This window comes from Bison bison, unplaced genomic scaffold (assembly GCF_000754665.1).
Source record: "Bison bison bison isolate TAMUID 2011002044 unplaced genomic scaffold, Bison_UMD1.0 scf7180017864371, whole genome shotgun sequence".
NCBI lineage: Eukaryota > Metazoa > Chordata > Mammalia > Artiodactyla > Bovidae > Bison > Bison bison.
In genome coordinates, this window is record NW_011494943.1 from 2062367 (window position 1) to 2081179 (window position 18813).

The 18813-nt window shown below is 42.1% G+C and overlaps 1 protein-coding gene across 1 annotated transcript in view; it reads right to left on the reverse strand.

Moving 5' to 3' along the window:
- The window catches only part of ABCA10 (ATP-binding cassette, sub-family A (ABC1), member 10), a 54673-nt gene that overhangs the window by 23464 nt on the left and 12396 nt on the right, over positions 1-18813 (reverse strand). The window contains exons 8-22 of the mRNA XM_010856478.1: positions 18466-18651; positions 17230-17377; positions 14788-14956; positions 12858-12916; positions 11701-11811; positions 11163-11338; positions 10843-10962; positions 10464-10602; positions 8617-8707; positions 7993-8132; positions 7131-7250; positions 5601-5799; positions 2984-3150; positions 2089-2222; positions 30-167 (exon numbers count right to left, since the gene is read on the reverse strand). Of these exons, the coding sequence (XP_010854780.1) occupies positions 30-167; positions 2089-2222; positions 2984-3150; positions 5601-5799; positions 7131-7250; positions 7993-8132; positions 8617-8707; positions 10464-10602; positions 10843-10962; positions 11163-11338; positions 11701-11811; positions 12858-12916; positions 14788-14956; positions 17230-17377; positions 18466-18651 (2097 nt within the window). The remainder of the gene's footprint in view (positions 1-29; positions 168-2088; positions 2223-2983; positions 3151-5600; positions 5800-7130; positions 7251-7992; positions 8133-8616; positions 8708-10463; positions 10603-10842; positions 10963-11162; positions 11339-11700; positions 11812-12857; positions 12917-14787; positions 14957-17229; positions 17378-18465; positions 18652-18813) is intronic.

Here is an 18813-nt window from a genome sequence, read left to right on the forward strand (position 1 = left end):
CCTCTCACAGAAGTTACCCCTCTACTTACGGGCGGAAACGTGCTTCTCTCCGTCTTAATAAGCTCTGTGACATTAAAGATTCCAAGCAGGGCATTGCTAACAATCCCAATGAGAACAGGAAAACAGTTCATCCTCTTGGTATTGCATGCAACTGAAAATCTGTAATCCTTTAAAAAAAAAAAAAAGGCACGCAAATATACGCTCTAAATTCTTAGAGTAAATCTCCTTATTGCAGAGTCTGTAAACTATCGGGGTGGAATTAGGATAGGGAGACAATTTTCCTTGACACTTCTCCCTACTGGAATTGGTACAAGACTGCCTTATTTTTGTAATTCAAGTGACTTATTCTATACGTGAAATAAATGGACATTCACGAACATGAAAGATGTCAAAGATCTAGATTCTATGTGACAAGGAAAGTCGTAGGACTTGTCTGATACGATTTCAATTTAGAAAATATGTTTCTGAACATGAGATCATTCTAGATATAGTGAGTTGTGTTTTTATAAAGGAAAGAGTGTAGAAGATAATTACTAAATGCATTAATATGAATATAATACAGAAAAACGAATGGAATTATGAAGAGAATTTTACCTTCTATGCGACATACTCCAGTAACGTTTGAATTAATCTATTAAACAGTATTGCTTTTTTCTGCCTTATTGAGGTATAGCGAAAGTCGCTCACTTGTGTCCGACTCTTTGTGACCCCAGGGACTATACGGTCCATGGAATTCTCCAGGCCTGAGAGAGGGTAGCCAGTCCCTTCTCCAGGGGATCTTCCCAACTCAGGAATCGAACCCAGGTCTCCCGCATGGCAGGCAGATTCTTTACCAGCTGAGCTATCAAGGAAGCCTTATTGAGGTATAATTGGCAAATAAAACTGAAGTTATTTAAAACACTTGAAGTGTGCATTGCAGTGAGAATTCCCTGGTGGTCTAGTGGTTAGAACTTGGTGCTCTCCTCGCTGTGGCCCGGGTTCAATCCCTAGTCGGGGAACTAAGATCCCTTAAGCCACGCAGTTGTGCCAAAAATAAATAATGTGTACATCATGGCAACTTGATACCCATATAACTGTGAAAGGATTCCTCCCATCAAGTTAACTAACACATCCATACCGCACATGTATATGTGTGTGTATGTGTGTGTGTGTGTATATATATTTCTTTTTGTTGGGGGGGTAAGAATACTGGAGTGGGTTGCCATTCCCTTCTCCAGGAGATCTTCCCGACCCAGGGATTGAATTCGGGTCTCCCGCATTGTAGGCAGACGCTTTACCGTCTGAGCCACCAGGGAAGTATCTCATACGTGTATAAAACATTTAAATTCTTCCCTTAGCAAATTTTAATCACACCATACACTGTTACCAGCTACAGTCACAAACTCACATTAAAGCTCAGATCTTATTTATCCTATAGCTAAAAGCCTCTGCCCTTTTACCAACGCCGTCCTACTCGCCCACCTGCCCCTAGCCGCCACTTTCTACTCTCTGTTCTATGAGCTTGACGGTCTTTTTTTTTTTTAAGATTCCACTTCTAGGTCGTACCATATGCAGCATTTGTCTTTTTCTGTTTGGTTTATTTCACCTACCATAATGCCCTCCAGGCTCATCCATAGTGTCCTCAAAAGACACTTTGCTTTTATAATGAATAAAGTAATTTTAAACAACTTTATTAATAATAATAATAAAATTTATTAATTAAAAATGATCCTATTAAGAAGTAAAGAAGGTGGAAACTGTGCCCTGTAGAGGATTAAAATTTCATACCTTCTTCTAAAAGCAGCAAAGCAGTGTTCAAGTTGTATTGATTATAGAATAATTGAGCTGCTTTTCTATGATTTACAAGTATTTGGATGTGGCAAAAAGCCATGCATGATAAAAGTCCATGGAGGCAAAAAAAAAAAAAAAGATTCAGATATATTCTTTCCCTTGGAATTATAATTTGAATTGTTGAATGTGTATGTCTTTTAGACAAAGGTACTTAGTGGTAAACAGAAGCAGATCTTTTTTCCTTCCCACTTAAAATCTATTTAAAAATAAAATTTGGTTTGACAATCTTTTTAAAAAAGTCCATGGAGGCAAACGTACCCTGTGGCCACCAGACACGATGATGGCTCCGTTGTAGGAAGGGTCGTCTGAGCCGTTTCTATTTCTAGCATCATCTACTTCCAGAACTAGATTCTGATGCTTCAGGGACTGCACAGCGTCTTCAATACTGGATCCTGAAGAAGCCCGTGAAGAAGGCAGCACGAGAGCAGGAAGGTCAGTGTCAAGGCTTTAGGATAACGGTTTCGTCTTCTGTGAAGGAATGGTGCCCTGCCCCGGCAGAGCCCCTGTCACACTCCCAGCTCAGGAAGCGCTCTCTGATGCTGGGACCTAAGACTCCAGCCCACGCTCTTGACCCTCTCCAGAAAGTGTTCACTTCTCTTGCAATTCTTAGTTATTTCCTGAGAAATCTGTGATTCTCACGGAAATAAAACTTTTTATTAGTGAATGTTACAGACTTTCCAGAACTCTGCAATGTCTGTAATTACAAAATACACACAAAATCCCCCCTCAGGACCCAGACGTGGGGACCAGGGTACCCCAGCACGATGCTTACAGCCCTGGTGACTGAGTCACGAGACCGGCACAGAATCAAGCAAGCTTGATATTCTCCATTCTTCCATTATTTCTCTTGATTCGAAAACAAGTCCTTCAGTTTCCTCAACCTGAAGATGAGGCAGGCTAGACAGGCCCTGCTTCCGCCCCTCATGTTGTTGTCAAGACAGATTTGTCTGCCTCTCAACTTTGCCCTCCTCAAAGTTCTTTGATAGTGAAAACTGAAGACTACAGCCTTCTTGGTGGGCCAGTGGTTTGGACTCCACGCTCTCACTGCTGAAGGTGTGGGTTCAGTCCCTAGCCAGGGAACTAAGATCCCACAAGCTGCATGGCATAGCCAAAAAAAAGCTCACTGAGGCTACACTGAAGGCCTGTCGCTCACCTGTATTGTTGATGATCAACAGGTTGGTCAGAGGAGGTTGAGGGAGCTGTTCCAGAGAAAGGAAGTACATTCCGGGTGAAAACTCCCAGCGATGATCATGAAAATACACTGAATACACGATCTTCTCGCAGACAGTGGGGATTAAGGCAATTCCGAACACCACTAACCTAAGTCAGAGAAAATGAAACCGTGAGTCTAAAACACGTTCCCTCTGATTAAGTCACAGACACGCTCTTTAAAGGCCAACCTATGGAAATCCAACACGCAGACATGCCATGTAGTTACACAAAATGAAACCCAGAGTGGGATTAATCTGAAAGTGGGCCCACATTTTAGCATGATTGTATCACGTTGCCAGGCGTCCGAGGGGGACGGAGGACCAGAGGAGGAGGTGAGGTCCGGAGGGTTCCTCCTCGGGCGTGCTGGCTGACCAGGACGCGTGGAAGAGTCTGCGGGACCTCAGACAGCCTACCTAGGGGGTGCTTTTAAAATATCTCTTTACTCTTGTTGCTTCATTCTTCTTTCATTTTTATTTTTTATATTATAAAAGTATGACAACACATTTACAGGAGATTTGGAAAATACAACGTGACATATGGCTCCACTATACATTACAGTTACTTTTTAACTAGATAAATTAAGATTTTTAGCTGGGGTTTCAGCATTAAAAGTCTCAAAAATGAACAGAATAGACAGCAAAGTAGGCTATATTAACAGTAGACCTGAAAAGCACTATGGACCAATTCAACATAATAAAGATTTATCCGATATAGAAAAGTGTGATGGAGTCAGAGGGCCTGTCTCGAGAGTTCTGGACGGCAAGGAGCCGTGCTTCACGCTGTGGCTCCAAGTGCGCCACGAGCACGATTTCAAGTGACACTTGACCTTCTGTCCGCTGTTACTTGACATGTATCTTAACTTTGATGAACCTACATGCAGCACTGAATATGCCAGCTTCAGATCCTAGAACTCACTCCAACAACCGTAAGTAAAACACTTCCAAGCCGTCTTTCTGTTTCACTAGCAAGTATGTGCGTCCACTCTTTTCAGTAATCTCCTCCCTATCAGACCTCAGACTCTATCAGCCTCTCGGCTTCTAGAGAAAGAACAACGAAGTCCACCAGAGAGGATTCCCCTCCCGTCTTATGAACGACAAAGAAGACAGATCCAAGGACGCGCCGAGGTCCCATTCCACCCCTCTGGTATCACAGCCTCTGCTCGCATCACAGGCCGGCCTCAGTGCTCCTCTGGACCTGCTCCACCCCACTCCTGGGACCTCCCACACTGAGTTCATTTTTCCTTCATCCTCCGTGACGTCCCTGCTACTGGCTCATTCCTATCATCACTAAAGCATGTTCTCTCTCTCTTCATAAAGAAATAATGAAATTTCCGTCTGACTGCAGTCTCCCTTCAGCTACTGATCATAGAAAGAACAGTAGAAATTCCCTCTGTGGTCAAGCACCTCACAAGCGTTATCTACTTTCAGGCTTTCTCTTCGTAAAACCTGAAGGACTTTCCTTTTGCCAAATAAAACAGATGCTTTCGGTTCTGAGCCATCATCCTCCACCACTTGTCTGCTAATCCCTTCCCGTTCTCTAGTCTTGGCTCAAAGGTGAGCATTTCAATGAGACCAACACTGACCCACCTGTCGAGAATGAACCCTAGCTCCCTCCCCAGCTTCTTGGTCTACTCTACTTTGTATAAACTACTATATAATGTATTTAGTTTTTATATTTATCATTTTTTACCTTTTCCCCCAATCAGAAGGTAAACACTAACAGAAGGGTACAGATCTCAATCAAGGTATGTAGAACAGTTTACAGGCTTCAGTAAAGGTTTGTGGTGTACTGAACAAACAGCATGGTTATTGGGTAGTTACTTGATTGGTGCTTTTCTCCCTGACAAGATCGTCTGTCTCAAGGCCTTTTCAGTGGTATTTAACTACCGCAGGACATTACTGCAGACACTCAAAACAAACCTATTACATGAATGAAGAAATCAGTAGACGTATTTTCTTGACATTGGGACCTTTTATGCATATATGGGTAGAAGGCAACGGCACCCCACTCCAGTACTCTTGCCTGGAAAATCCCATGGATAGAGGAGCCTGGTAGGCTGCAGTCCATGGGGTCGCTAAGAGTCAGGCACGACTGAGCGACTTCACTTTCACTTTTCACCTTCATGCATTGGAGAAGGAAATGGCAACCCACTCCAGTGTTCTTGCCTGGAGAATCCCAGGGACGGGGGAGCCTGGTGGGCTGCCGTCTCTGGGGTCGCACAGAGTTGGACACGACTGAAGCGACTTAGCAGCAGCAGCAGCAGCATGCATATATGGACTAAAGACTTGAAGAGTCTGATAAGGGCTTCTCTGGTGGTCCACTGATTAAGAACCAACCTTCCAATGCAGAGGACACGGGTTCAATCCCGGGTCGGGGAACTAAGATCCCACGTGCCTTGGAGCAACTAAGCCTGAGCACTGCAGCTGGAGAGACGCCAGCACGCCCCAGGGAGAGACCGCGCCCTGCAGCCAGGACAGCACGCAGACGAGAATAAGTAAGTGAGTAAATATTTTAAAAATAACAAAACAAAAAAATTTCTTAAAAAGTGCGATACTCACAAGGACAGGAAAATCTTGCTCTCATTCCTCAGCTTTAAGAAGCGGAGTCTCGCCACCGCACAGACTTGGCGTCTCCACAGAGCTGCAGAGCTGGCGGCCTGTTTCACTTCCGGAAGGGCACCAAGAGCCTGCTGGGCTTCAGACTCCGCTCCAGGGTCTCGGGTCACGTCGATTTCCGCCAGGCCCCTGACACCGGGATCTGTAACCATGTGATAAACTATTACAAGAGGTTACTTTACTTACATTTTCTCTTTAGAAACTTTGAGAAATGATGTTAGACTATTTGAAGCAACACTGCTAACACATCGACTGCTGATAGCTATAACTTTTACATTCAAATCTTTCCTTCAAACAAATGTAATGGATGCAGTCAGTTTGAGGGCATGGGTTAGGCATCTAGAGTGCATGACTTCATTCGTATCTGTAGAGAAAGCTCTTCACTGAGGGATTTGTGCAGAGCGTGTCTTATGCAAAAACACCATGATAAATGTCTACAGCCGAATTTCCTGAAAATTCTTCTCCTTCCTTCGTCTCCTCCAGAGGATCAGTTTATCACCGACGGTTGACATTCAGTAACTTTTTCAAGACACCGTGGTGTTAAGTAAGAGAAAGTCCATGAAGATCCCTGTTTGAGTCCCACCCACACCACACGTGAGCCGTATGACTGCGGCTGATCACTCAGATGTGTAAATCTCACTTTCTCACCTACGTCATAATATAAATAAAATAACTTATGGGGATTAAGAACAACAGAATCCTGGGTTTCCCCGGTGGTCCAGTGATTAAGACTCTGCCTTGGAATGCAGAGAACACGGGTTCGATCCCCAATCTGAGAAGATCCCACAAGCTTTGGGGCAATCAAGCCTGTGTGCCCCAAAGCCCATGCTTTGCAACAAGAGAAGCTGCCACAAGAAGAAGCCCGTGCCCCACAGCTGGAGAGCAGGCCCCTCTCGCCACAACTAGACAAAGCCCACACACAGCAAAAAAGACCCCGTGCAGCCATCGATAAATAAATACTTTTAAAGAGTAAAAATAAAATCAGGTTTAAAAAAAACCCAACAGAATCCAACAGTTGAGCATTATGTCTGGCACATAGTAGGCTTCTAAATTCTTCAAATTAGTATTACTATAAAGTAAGAGAAGATAACGTCTTATTTAATTATCTGCCATGAATATGTTAATTAGAATGAGTTGGTTAGCTAGGCAAGAGAACATTCTTACAGGGAATGGCAAGAAAGAGACAAACCTGGATTTAGGACGTTAGCAGAGAGCTACTGAGGGATAGTGGTGGGCACTGCAGAGGGAAGAGGTTAGACCCGACGGGGGGCACACAGCATCACAAGGAGACTGGTCTGGCCCCAAGCCTGATGATGTTACCATAAAACATTTACGATACCTTAAAAGGTGGATGGCCCCCTTTATGCCTAATTCACCTTCTAGTTAGAATTCCACAGAAAAATCTATAAATATAAATTAACACATGATCATTTTCTTTTTCCTTAATTTCCTGCTAGACACACATTTTTATACCTGGCCCATTAATTGCTGATCTGCCTTTTAGGTTCAAGAATACTTCATTTAGAGTTGTCATGGAAACACCAAAATTCATTATGCCCTGGTCAGAAGAGTTTTCAAGGTCTCTGCAAAGATCTAAAAAGCAAAGTAACAAAACAATGCAATTATTATTGGTAAAGAGTACACTAAAATACTAATTGCTAACAATTACTCAGGATAGATAAATCTGAAAATATTTTCACATTATAGATGCCAGCAATTCAAGAAAACATTCCCATAAGGTGTTCTCTTGTCCTTCAAATCATTTTTGTTATTTTACATCTCTATTATAGTTTCATAAACTTTAAAATCTCCTGCATTTCTATGGCCATGTGTGTGTTTATATCTGTATGTCTATTTAAAAACTCAAAAAACTTCAAAATAAAAATTCAGGCGGCATGGAATAAACTGAATTTTCTTCTTTGAACTTTCCAAATTTTTTTATAATCAGTATCTTACATTCATAATTAAAATTATAATTACCAAGAAACTATAGACCTGCTTGTAAATGTTTTAAAAATGTTTATTGAGCCTGTATCTCAAACAGAAATGAAAGGTTTCTGCTGATTCAGGAAAGATATATGTCAAAGCTTCGTTTAATGTTGATGAAGAGAGCAAACCCGAGTTTCTCAGTGGACTACATTCAGGGAAACTTAGTTGCTCTCTCATCAAAACCATGTCCAAGTAACACACTTCATTACATTGGAAATGGGAGGGAGAGTACTTATGGATACTTTCATGTAGAAGCTTCAGAGCAGGACTTGGAGAGCCGCAGAAAATGCAGTCAGCATCATCGTGGGCCAGGGGCTGTACTCTATGTGGTCACACAGTCTGTTACCTGGAAACTTGTCTGTTCTCTCCAGGGGCAAAGTATACACAAGTTTTTCTTCACTTTCTGCTGTTAACTTGGCATCTGAGATGTGCTGTGTGATGAGGGATGTGATTCTCTCCGTATTGCACCTTTCATTCCTGTGTAAACTAAATTTTCAAAAGAGGCATGAGTCCTTCAAGTTCTTCTCAAATATGACTGCTCACTAAAAGACAGTTTTTGGTTAAACAGTCTGTATATATTACAGGCATACCCTGCTAACATCAGTAACCGGTTCTGACATTCTAGGAAGTGGATTTGGAATACAATTTTAGATTTTTAGGACAAACCGTTTTATTAAAAATGATCAACTGCTTTTAGGGGGACACAACTGCAGATTTTTCCTATATAAATATTGCCAAAAATGTTGTATTGAAAGATACAGACATTTTTAGAAATTTGCATGCTTAAAACCAAGGTGTAACCAATAAGAAAATGTTAACAAGATATTTCGTAGTGTCTATTGTAAATCAATCCTCTCCCCAAATGAAGCTGACTTTTCTTACAGTTCTAAAGATTACATGGAATTACAATATGGTCACCCCTCATGTGGATACAGTCTTATCAACAACAATCACACCCAGAATAAGTTACCTTAAGTGATATCCAATACCCCATTTCCGCTTCAGGAACAGAGACGACCCTGCGCATCTGAGTTTCCCGTTAGACAGAAACACTTTCCTATCTGAGTAGAAAGAGAGAAAGAGTAAATTTTGTAAACTGCTTGTATAGAACATTCTTTCTGGAGACCAAAACTGGCTGGATTTTTCAGGATGAATGCAACCTCGGTACCTAGAGTTCCTAGATGCTGCTACTTGACACCAGTCTCTACCCTGGGACTGACAGTGCTGACCTGGGCACACAGAGGCTTGAGATGGGCTGATGCATTGGGTCTTGCACTTTCAAGGCTCAATCAACACCATGAGAACCTGCTTGGACCATGCCTCCTAGAAGATGTAATACACCTTCAGGGGGAGCAGGACCATGCCTCCTAGAAGATGTAATACACCTTCAGGGGGAGCAGGACCATGCCTCCTAGAAGACGTAATACACCTTCAGTGGGCTGAGTTACCTAAGTCACCCTCGAAAGGGAAATCCACCCTAAATATTGATTAAAAGGACTGATACTGAAGCTGAAACTCCAAAACTTTGGCCACCTGATGCAAAGAGCCCCCCCATTGGAAAAGACTCTGATGCTGGGAAAGATTGAGGGCAGAAGGAGAAGGGGACGACAGAGGATGAGATGGTTGGATGGCATCACTGACTCAATGGACATGAATATGAGCAAACTCCAGGAGATAGCGGAGGATGGAAGCCGGGCGTGCTGCAGGCCATGGGGTCGCAAACAGTCGGGCACGACTAAGCGGCAACAACAGCGAAAGCCAATGGCCATTCAACCACCAGCTGAACTGCCAACTCTGCAACACAAAGGCCAAGTGAATGCCTATTGATTTAGGGCACCGAGCTTCGAGATGGCTTGTGACAGCAGTTTTGAGGCAGGAGACAATTGACACAAGAGATAAAGTGCATCCAACCTTGATTTCATGTGGGAAACTTCGGATACTCTTACAAGGCACATCAACAGCAAAAATTTCTCTCCCTTCCCTGAGACCCTTTCTGACCTCATTTTCCCCAGATTCCTTCTCTACATGATCTCTGGCCTCACTGAAACCGTCCTCCCCACCTGCCAAGATTTCCGAGGCAAAATGTTTGCTGTCTCTCTAATTCTCCAAACTTCACACCCGACACCTCACTCAGTAAAGAAAGGATCTCCCTAGAAGGGCACAAAGGACTGCAAATTTAAAATAGAGTTTTTCCCAGCTAAACATTCCTTTCTACTCAACAAAAAATATATATTTTTGTATGTGTATGTGCTAAGTCACTTCAGTGGGAAGCCACATATTTTTGTATACCCACACACACACACACACACACACACGCATACACAATACAGCTTCCCAGGTGGTGCTAGTAGTAAAGAACCTGCCCACCAGTACAGGAGATGTGGATTTGATCCCTGGGTCAGGGAAATCCCCTGGAGGAGGGCGTGGCAACCCACTCCAGTGTTCTTGCCTGGAGAATCCCATGGAGAGAGGAGCCTGGCGGGCTACAGTCCATGGGGCTGCAAAGAGTCGGACACGACTGAACCGACTTAGCACGCACACACACACATAAAAAGTAACACTGGCATTTCAAATTTTTAAAAATATGCACTTGTGATTAATATAAACAGCCCAGAAAGTTACAGACAGGAGGATACATAAAGCGTGAGTCTGAGAACTCACTGGGGTCAGAATGCCTGGACGCCAAGTGCCACTTTCAGATGCCCTTTCTCAGATGCACGGCAAATGAGACTCTCTTCTTTCCAACAGACGTTAGAGAGAATCTCTCTGGTATTCAGCCCTTGAATACCGAGTCAGTATAAAGAACCCAAGACTCACCAGCCAGGATGTCAGCCTCGTCCGTGAACTGCGTACTAAAAAGGATCGTGTGGTTAGTTTTCCGCTCCTTCAGGAAGTTCCACACGAGGTACCTTGAGAAAGGATCCAGTCCAGCAGTTGGCTCGTCCAGGAGCAAAACCTGCAGTGGAGAGCACGCGAAAGCACCTTCTGTTTAGAGAGAGGCTCTTCCGAAAACAACACGGAACCCAGTATGACATCTGCGTTCAAACAGAGTCCTTCATCGGATCCCTAACAGGCTCGCGTGGCCCTTTATTATAAATTTACTCTCACGTTTGGCAACTAAAGTGCAGTCTGGACTTTAACAATCATTTTACATCCTACAATCCAGATTCAACTCAAAGATATTTTTATCTCTTACCTGAGGATCTCCTAAAATGGCAATCCCAAATGTGAGTTTTCTCTTCTGTCCACCACTTAACTCTTTAGCGATGACATCTTGAATATTGTGCATGTCTAATTCCATCATAATGCCTTTTACCTATCAAAAAAACTACATTAATAGAAAACATTTTACCCGAAGCAGTCTTAATTTGCTAATAGTTAGAAGGAATTTATTCTAGAACTCCATTGATTAAGTTTTATTTATGAAAGAGTAAAGTAATAGTTGAACAAAAATATGATCAGGAGCAAACTAAGTAAATTATTTCCAAAGTCATCAATTCTAATATGTTCATCTACCTCTTGTTCCACTTCTTTCGGTGGAATCCCTTTTATTTTAGCAAATAGCCTGAGGTTTTCTCTCACAGTAAGAAAATCGAAGTAGATATTAAATTGTGGACAAAATCCAGTGTAATTTCTGATTTCTTCCATGTTTATTATTTCAGAGAGTTGGGTGTTGTAAATAGTGGCAGAGCCTATGGATAAAAAAATGTAAGTCTTTAACACCAGGATATTAACTCTATGCAGAGTGATAATATAGGATATTCACTGAAGAAACTCCCATTTTATAGCTATGTAATTAATACATTGAAAAGATGCAGATTATTCTTGACATAAATACCACTGTCCAAAGCAATGCAAAATATACACGGAATGACAAATAATAGTGAAAAAGAGATACAAGCATTTTAGTTTACGTAAACACGAAATAAATATTTCCCATTTTAAATGGCTCAACTTTGCAAAAAGCCTCTTTCTGAGAAACGTTTTTCTTTCACATAACCAGACTGAGGAAGCTGTTCAGCAGCCACCTTGGTTTGTAAAATTCTCTTCTCACCTTCAGTGCAAGCAGACCAGCCGCCAAGGATGCTCAGCAGCGAGGATTTGCCAGCTCCGCTGTGGCCAAGAATCGCCGTGAGCTGGCCTTCATAGACGTCAAGACATATGCCTGTTTCCGGATAAAATCTGAAAGTTAGACTTTGGATAATACTCCAATGAAGTGGGCCTTAAAAAAAAACAACACTGAAAGAGTAAAGTGTACCTCCGCACTTCATTTCATTTCACTGTATTTTAATATGACGTTTTACAATTATATATCTACTTGTGTCTATTTATGAAGACAAAGCCTCACTTCCTCTGAAGAAATTAGATCAAGACTGGAAATATAAATCCCCACTTTCCTCCCTACCACAAATACTTTGAATGTCAAAGGATATATACAGTTAATATTAGAGAACATAGCCACAGATATGAGGATAAAAACAGAGGAAGCAGAGTATGTATTAATACTTCCTGGACAAAGGCAGGTCTCCATTTCTACTAAGAAGCAGTCTCACTGAGGGTTCCAGAGCCAGATACAGAGACAAAGGAGCGGCGTATGCTGTCTACTCTATCTTAGCAGGCAAGGGGGTCGGTAAGGACAGGGTGCTCAAGCTTCCCTGGCACCAGTCAGCTTCTGACCCATATCCCAAGTGTGGGCGTGGTCTCAGAGAGGGCTGCTGGGATCCAGCACGCGTCACAGGCTTCCTCATACATGCATGCTTATGACTTGACAGTGTTTTAACATTTGAGAAATTATCTAACTCCATTGGGAAGCAGCAAAGAGTTCTATGAGCATCCCAGAATTGTTGAGACTCTCTGAAAATGTAAATCGTGGGGTTAAATTGTGAGAGAATCAAAAATAAAGCAAAGCACAGCCCAAAACAGATGATGAAAAGCCCTATGAAAATATTAACACCAACAAATCTGGTGATGCTCCAAGCTAGCGTCAAAGATTACACACTTGCATATTTAGTACAATCCCATTTCTTAAACTGTCTCATCCATACACAGAAAAATATGTATTAGTGATTATGCCTCATAGTAGAAATTAAAAAAAAACCATTCCTTTTATCTATATTCATTCTCTAATTTTCCATTATGACTATTTGTATTTTCAAGAAGTGAAAAACATTTAAAATTAGAAACATCAAAACAAGGAGTTGTTCTCTTTACCTTGCAATGCTTCTACTTTTTCAGGTTTTCCTTTATATTCTTTTCTAAGATTTCTGATTCTGAAAGAAGATTGAAGACTATGAGGTGATTACAGTTTCTGATGACGCAGATGACGCCACCGGCCAACACTACCGCTCATGATTGACCGTAACCTTCCCCACAGGAGGGATTTATTGTCGGAGTTCTCAGGAGCACGGGGAGACCCCGGTTGAGCGAGGGGGTGGAGGTGGGACCCGCTTCCCACAAACTGGTAAGAGGATCCATCTTAACGGGAAGAGGAGGGCAAAAGCCCCTGCCGGGCCCAAAGGAGATTTCCACTGGCATTTCATAACTTCCAGCTGCGTTAGCAAATGAAGGGGAGCTACTGTTGGAAGAAAGCCAGGAAGAAGCCAAGGAGGGGGAGCAGTGGAGAGAGGCTTCCTCTCTCTTGATTATTCAATGGTTCTTCTCTTCCTCGGGCAAATTTATCAAAATAATAGTGGCTTCTGCCCTGTGTTTCATTTGTTTTCCCCACCTTCATTCCCAGCATAAGACACAGAGCCTGGGACTCCACCACGCTTCTGAAGCCATTCTCAATGAAGTTACCCATGAGGTCCTAAGTAGCACATCCAGCGGTCACTTTTCAGCCCTTGTTTCATAAACCTCATCACTGACTTGACAATTGCAAACCCTTGTCTTCTTGTCCTTAGCTCTGTTCACTTCTGGTTTCCACCTCGATCTCAATATTCCTTCTGGGCATACCTTATGGACTCCTTAAATTGGACTCTATACCGACCAGCTATTTTTCTTATTCTCAGATCGTTGCCATACAGTATCAGCCCCTCTTCCTGCTTCCTCTCTTACCAAAAATTCTCATTCTCAAGTCTGTGTCTTTAGATCTTTCTTCAAAGCTTCAGATTTATGAACTCAGCCTTCTATTATATATCTGTACATGGATATCAAACCCGCATGGATAATAAATTGACATGTACACACTTCCTTTTATGTAACAGACATATTGCTTAATTATCTCACTGACTCAAGAAGAAGCCACTGTACTATGGAATTACATCACACATTTCTTGGGAAGAAGTGAGGCTTGGAGAGCTCAGAGTTTACCAGAAAGTCATGGAGCCACTAATTAAGAAGAAGTCTTTCAGGATGAAAGCAAAAATATCTGAAAGAAAGGAACTTCCAAAAACACATCATCGACTAATGCAGATTCATGTTGATGTATGGCAAAACCCATCACAATATGATAAACTAATTATACTCTAATTAAAAAAAATTTTAAAAAGAATGAAAGCACATCATCCCGAATGGATAAAGAAGTGGTGGTACATACATACAATGGAATATCACTCAGCTGTAAGGAATGCATTTGAGGCAGCTCTAATGAGGTAGACGAATCTAGAGCCTATTATACAAAGTGAAGTAAGTTAGAAAGAGGAAGACAAATATTGCATGGTAACGCATATATGTGGAATCTAGAAGGATGGCACTGATGAGCCCATCTGCAGGACAGCAACAGAGACACAGATGCAGAGAACAGACTTGTGGCCCCACTAGGGGAAGGAAGGGGTGGGGCAGATGGAGAGAGTGGCTCTGACCACACACAGGATCCTATGTAGAACAGATGGATAGCCAGCGGGGATTTGCTGCATGACTTGGAGCTCAACCTGCTGGTCTGTGACACCCTAGAAGGGTGGGATGGGGTGCGAGGTGGGAGGGAGGTTCAGGAGTGGGGGACGTGTGTGCCTGTGGCTGATTCACACTGATGTATGGCAGAGACCAACACACCATTGTAAAGCAGTTATCCTGCAATTACAAATAAATAAATCTTTAAAAACCACATCATCCACAACAGTGGACCTGTGGTCGTCCTTGTGGCAAGTTAATTTATCACACTTTTACCTAAATGTGTACAAAGTCACATAAACTGTTAAGTCACCTTATGGCTTCTTTTCCGTGGAACTCTGGAGACACTGGCTCGAAAGAATCATCACAGGAGAGCTCAGAATTCATTTCATTCCCAAAGACTTCATGGTGAGTGTTTTTGTGTTGCGACCAAAAGGAAGACTTCAGGAAAAACAGTGGTGAATGCCGCTGGCCATTTTCATCTGAGCCATAAAGACATGATTCCATGTTGAGTCAAGCAAACAGCATCAGTGAAGAACTACACCTGTCATAGTGTAGCTTGATGGCAATTTCTTCTACACATTAATGACTTCTATTCATTTTTTCCAGTTTTATTGAGAAATAATTGACATACATAATTATATAAGTTTAGGGAGTACAGCATAATGGTTTGATTCACAAACAGTGTGAAATGATGGCCACAATAGGTTCAGCTAACATCCTTCATCTCATAGAGATAGGATGAAAGAAGGAAAAAAAAAATTTCTCCTTGTGATGAGAACTCAGGATTTATGCTCTTCACAGCTTTTCTACATATCACACAGCATGTTCCCTACAGTCATCATGCTGTGCGTGGATACTACTTATTTATAACTGGAATTTTGTACTTCTTGACTGCCTTCCTCCAGTTTTCCCTGCATATAGCTCCATTTTGCTATTTTTGTTGTTTAGTCACTAAGTCGTGTCTAAATCTTTATGACCCCAATGGACTGCAGCCCACCAGGCTCCTCTTTCCATGGGACTTCCCAGGTAAGAACACTGGAGTGAGATGACGTTTCTGGCTCCAGGGGATCGTCCTGACCCAGGGATCGAACCTGCATCTCCTGCGTGGGCAGGCGGATTCTTTACCACTGAGCCACCAGCGAAGTTCATACCTCCATATACCCCTGTATATGAATGGTAGAATCAATTAAAATATTTGACATTTAAATGAACTTATATTCTAATAAAGAAACGGGAATATAGGGCAACAGTTAAAAGCAAGGGCAGCTCTGGATCTAAAGCATCAGAAAAAATAAAATGAGATGGAACTTTAATGATATATCCACGGAACATGAATTTACTGGTGACAAGAAGAGGAAATTCAATAGGCTTTTCCAGAGACCATAGGAGAACCAAAGCAGCACAGAGCGTCTGCGTGTCATGCCCTGTCGCAAGCCAGCACTGTGAGCAGACACAGGGGCCACGCCAGGACAGGGACTGATTCGGGGGAGATGCACACGGAGCTGCGTGCAGGAAAGAAAGACGCTGGGGACGTGGAGGAAACATAAGGGAAAAGCAGAGCTGGAAAACGGGTCTTTGCAGAGAGAGACAGAAAGGAGGGAGCGATGAGCCTTCAGAAACTCAATGCGGGCAAGAGGAGAGGCTCAAGGATGAACCTGCGCCGAGAACAGCTAGAGGTGAGCCAGCCAGAAAGGGGAGCTGCGCTGTGCAAAAGCAATGGGAAAAGCGGGGAAACGAAAACTGGGAAATACATGCATCTTCACGTGAATTCATTTCATTCGGAGAAGAAAGGCATAGTAATTATGAACGCGTGGAGGACTTAATAAGAAAGAACAGAAATGCTACCTATTAAAATAGGAATTAAATTCTAGATGGAAGTATTGGAGAAAAAATTTTTTCATACAGTTAAACTGTTTGGGCCACCAAGGGGTTTCCCTGGAGGCTCAGACAGTAAAGAATCGGCCTGCAGTGCAGGAGACCTGGGTTCGATCCCTGCGTCGGGAAGATCCCCCGGAGGAGGAAATGGTAACCCACTCCAATACTCTTGCCTGAAGAATCCCATGGACAGAGGAGCCTGGTGGGCTGCAGTCCACAGGGTCACAAAACTGTCAGACGCGACTGAGCACACACACCAAGGGAATACAGGTATATTAGCTCCTGGGGTTATGTGTGTAGACTACACTTGCGTTTTATAATAATTATTTAAAAGTTGGTTGTAGAGTTTATTATTTTATTTGTAGAACATTATATAAAGCATTCCCGTTAGACTGATTTTTTTTCACAAAAGGGAGAAGAAGTTATCCATTAACTTTGCACTGTAAATGTTAGTATTTTGAGATGCAGAAGAACAAGTTTACTAGAGGCAAATATTAGCAGGAGTGATGTGATGAGCTATCTTATCTTACGGCTGTGAACTCAAGTGCTAAGAAGCAGTGTTCTCTAATGGTTGATTTAGGTGTCTCCTTTCTTCCCCTGTTAACACACACACACACACACACACACACTCCTTACTTCTTACTTTTATAAAAGATATAAACCAACAGAAATGCAAGTGGTTTTTCATTAAAATGTCTCAACAAAATAGTTCCATTCGGATCATTAAACAGTGAGATGCAAATGAGGAAATTCTACTGTTTTGCATGTTTTCCCTTTCCTCTGCAATCAGAAATGCTTTTAAAATGACAGGTCAACAACCTTTCAAGACACAGAATTACTTTAAATTCAACTCTAATCACATCACACTATTACTTACCAGGCAAAATGTGCTCAAAATATAATGTTAATGTCAAATAGAGCAGAGTGTCAAATGCCAGAAGGAAGAAGATCACTATCATTGTGTATGACTCCCCAGAGGGATCAGGGAATACAACACCACTCACGTGATACTCTTGATGCGAAATCTGAGACCACAAAGAATAAAATACAGTCAAAGTTAGACACACTGATAAAACTGAAGGTCTTTTAATGATGCTGCATAGGCAACTACAATTTTAATTTTAATATTCTTTTTCCTTAAAAAATGCTTCGTGAAGTTCTGAGTAGCCATGTTGCTTTTGACAAATAAAATTATTGTCACCGAGTGGGAAATGCTCTAAGAGAAGGTAGGACAATTGAAGAACCGAAACTTAATTGATTCATTAATCAGAAATCTTCAGGAAGGGGATTTAGAGAAGTGGGAAAGCAAACAAAAATAATTTATTCTGGGAAGAGAAACCCAGAGATGGCAGGGAAGTGAGAGGCCATTTGAAGGAAGTATGAAAATCCCAAGTGTTCATATGTTGCAGATGTGTTAAAACACTAGGTAAGTACTGAAGACTTGAAGAGGTTGATTTTAAGGGTAATAAAGATAAAACAGATCACAAATACCATAGCTAAGCTTCACAGCGCATTGTTCTAGCCTCATACGTAAATAACAGCACAATTCCCTGTGAGCTCGATTCCAACATCCTGACTTTGCAGACGAGCAATGAAAAACTGCAGAAGCCTGGTGATCCAGCCGAGGTGACTCAGCAGGAAGTGACAGAACTGAGCCTAATTCCTGGTGCCTGGCCCTGAGCCCAGCTCAGATCCTGAGCAATTATTTTTCTCATTTAAATTTCCCAAGAGTTTACAAATGATCTGTTTGATAACTCTGATAAGATCTTTTTTAAAGATTTTTTTTGGATGTGGACCATTTTCAAATTCTTTATTGAACTCATTACAATATTCCTTAAGTTTTATGCTTTCTTTTTGCTTTTCTTTTTTTGGCCGAGAGGCCTGTGGGATCCGAGCTCCCCGACCAGGGATGGAACCTGCACCCCCTGCGTTGGAAGGTGAAGTCTTAACCACTGGGTTGCCAGGGAAGTCCCGATAATATTTTTTATTTAACTTTTCAATAGCATAATTTCTTAAGATTCAGGGTGATTGATCATTAAGCTTGAGGAAGTACCAAACTGTCTCAATAATGCTGAAACTCTAATAAATAGTCACTAGATGGCTGTGCTCTTACCTGAGCCACCCCAGCAGTGAAGGCAAAAGGGCTAAACAGACATAAAGCCCATCCCAGTGACGACGGGAGCTGTCTGTACAACGCGGTGAAGCCCAGACAGCCCCAAAACACAGTGAAGAGAGAGCCAACCACGCCAGTCAGGATGGGCCTCTTTATCAGCACGCAGAGGAGGAAAGCCAGTGCTATCTGAAGGAAGAAAGAAAAGTTCCAGAAGGTATATTATTTCCCTCTGAGAATCATGAATAGCAATATTCACTCGTTCATCACGTGAACAAAAACTTTCTCAAAAACATACAGAAACCAGAGTACAAAATGAGAAGCTCTAGGCTACCAATACTTTGAAGAAAT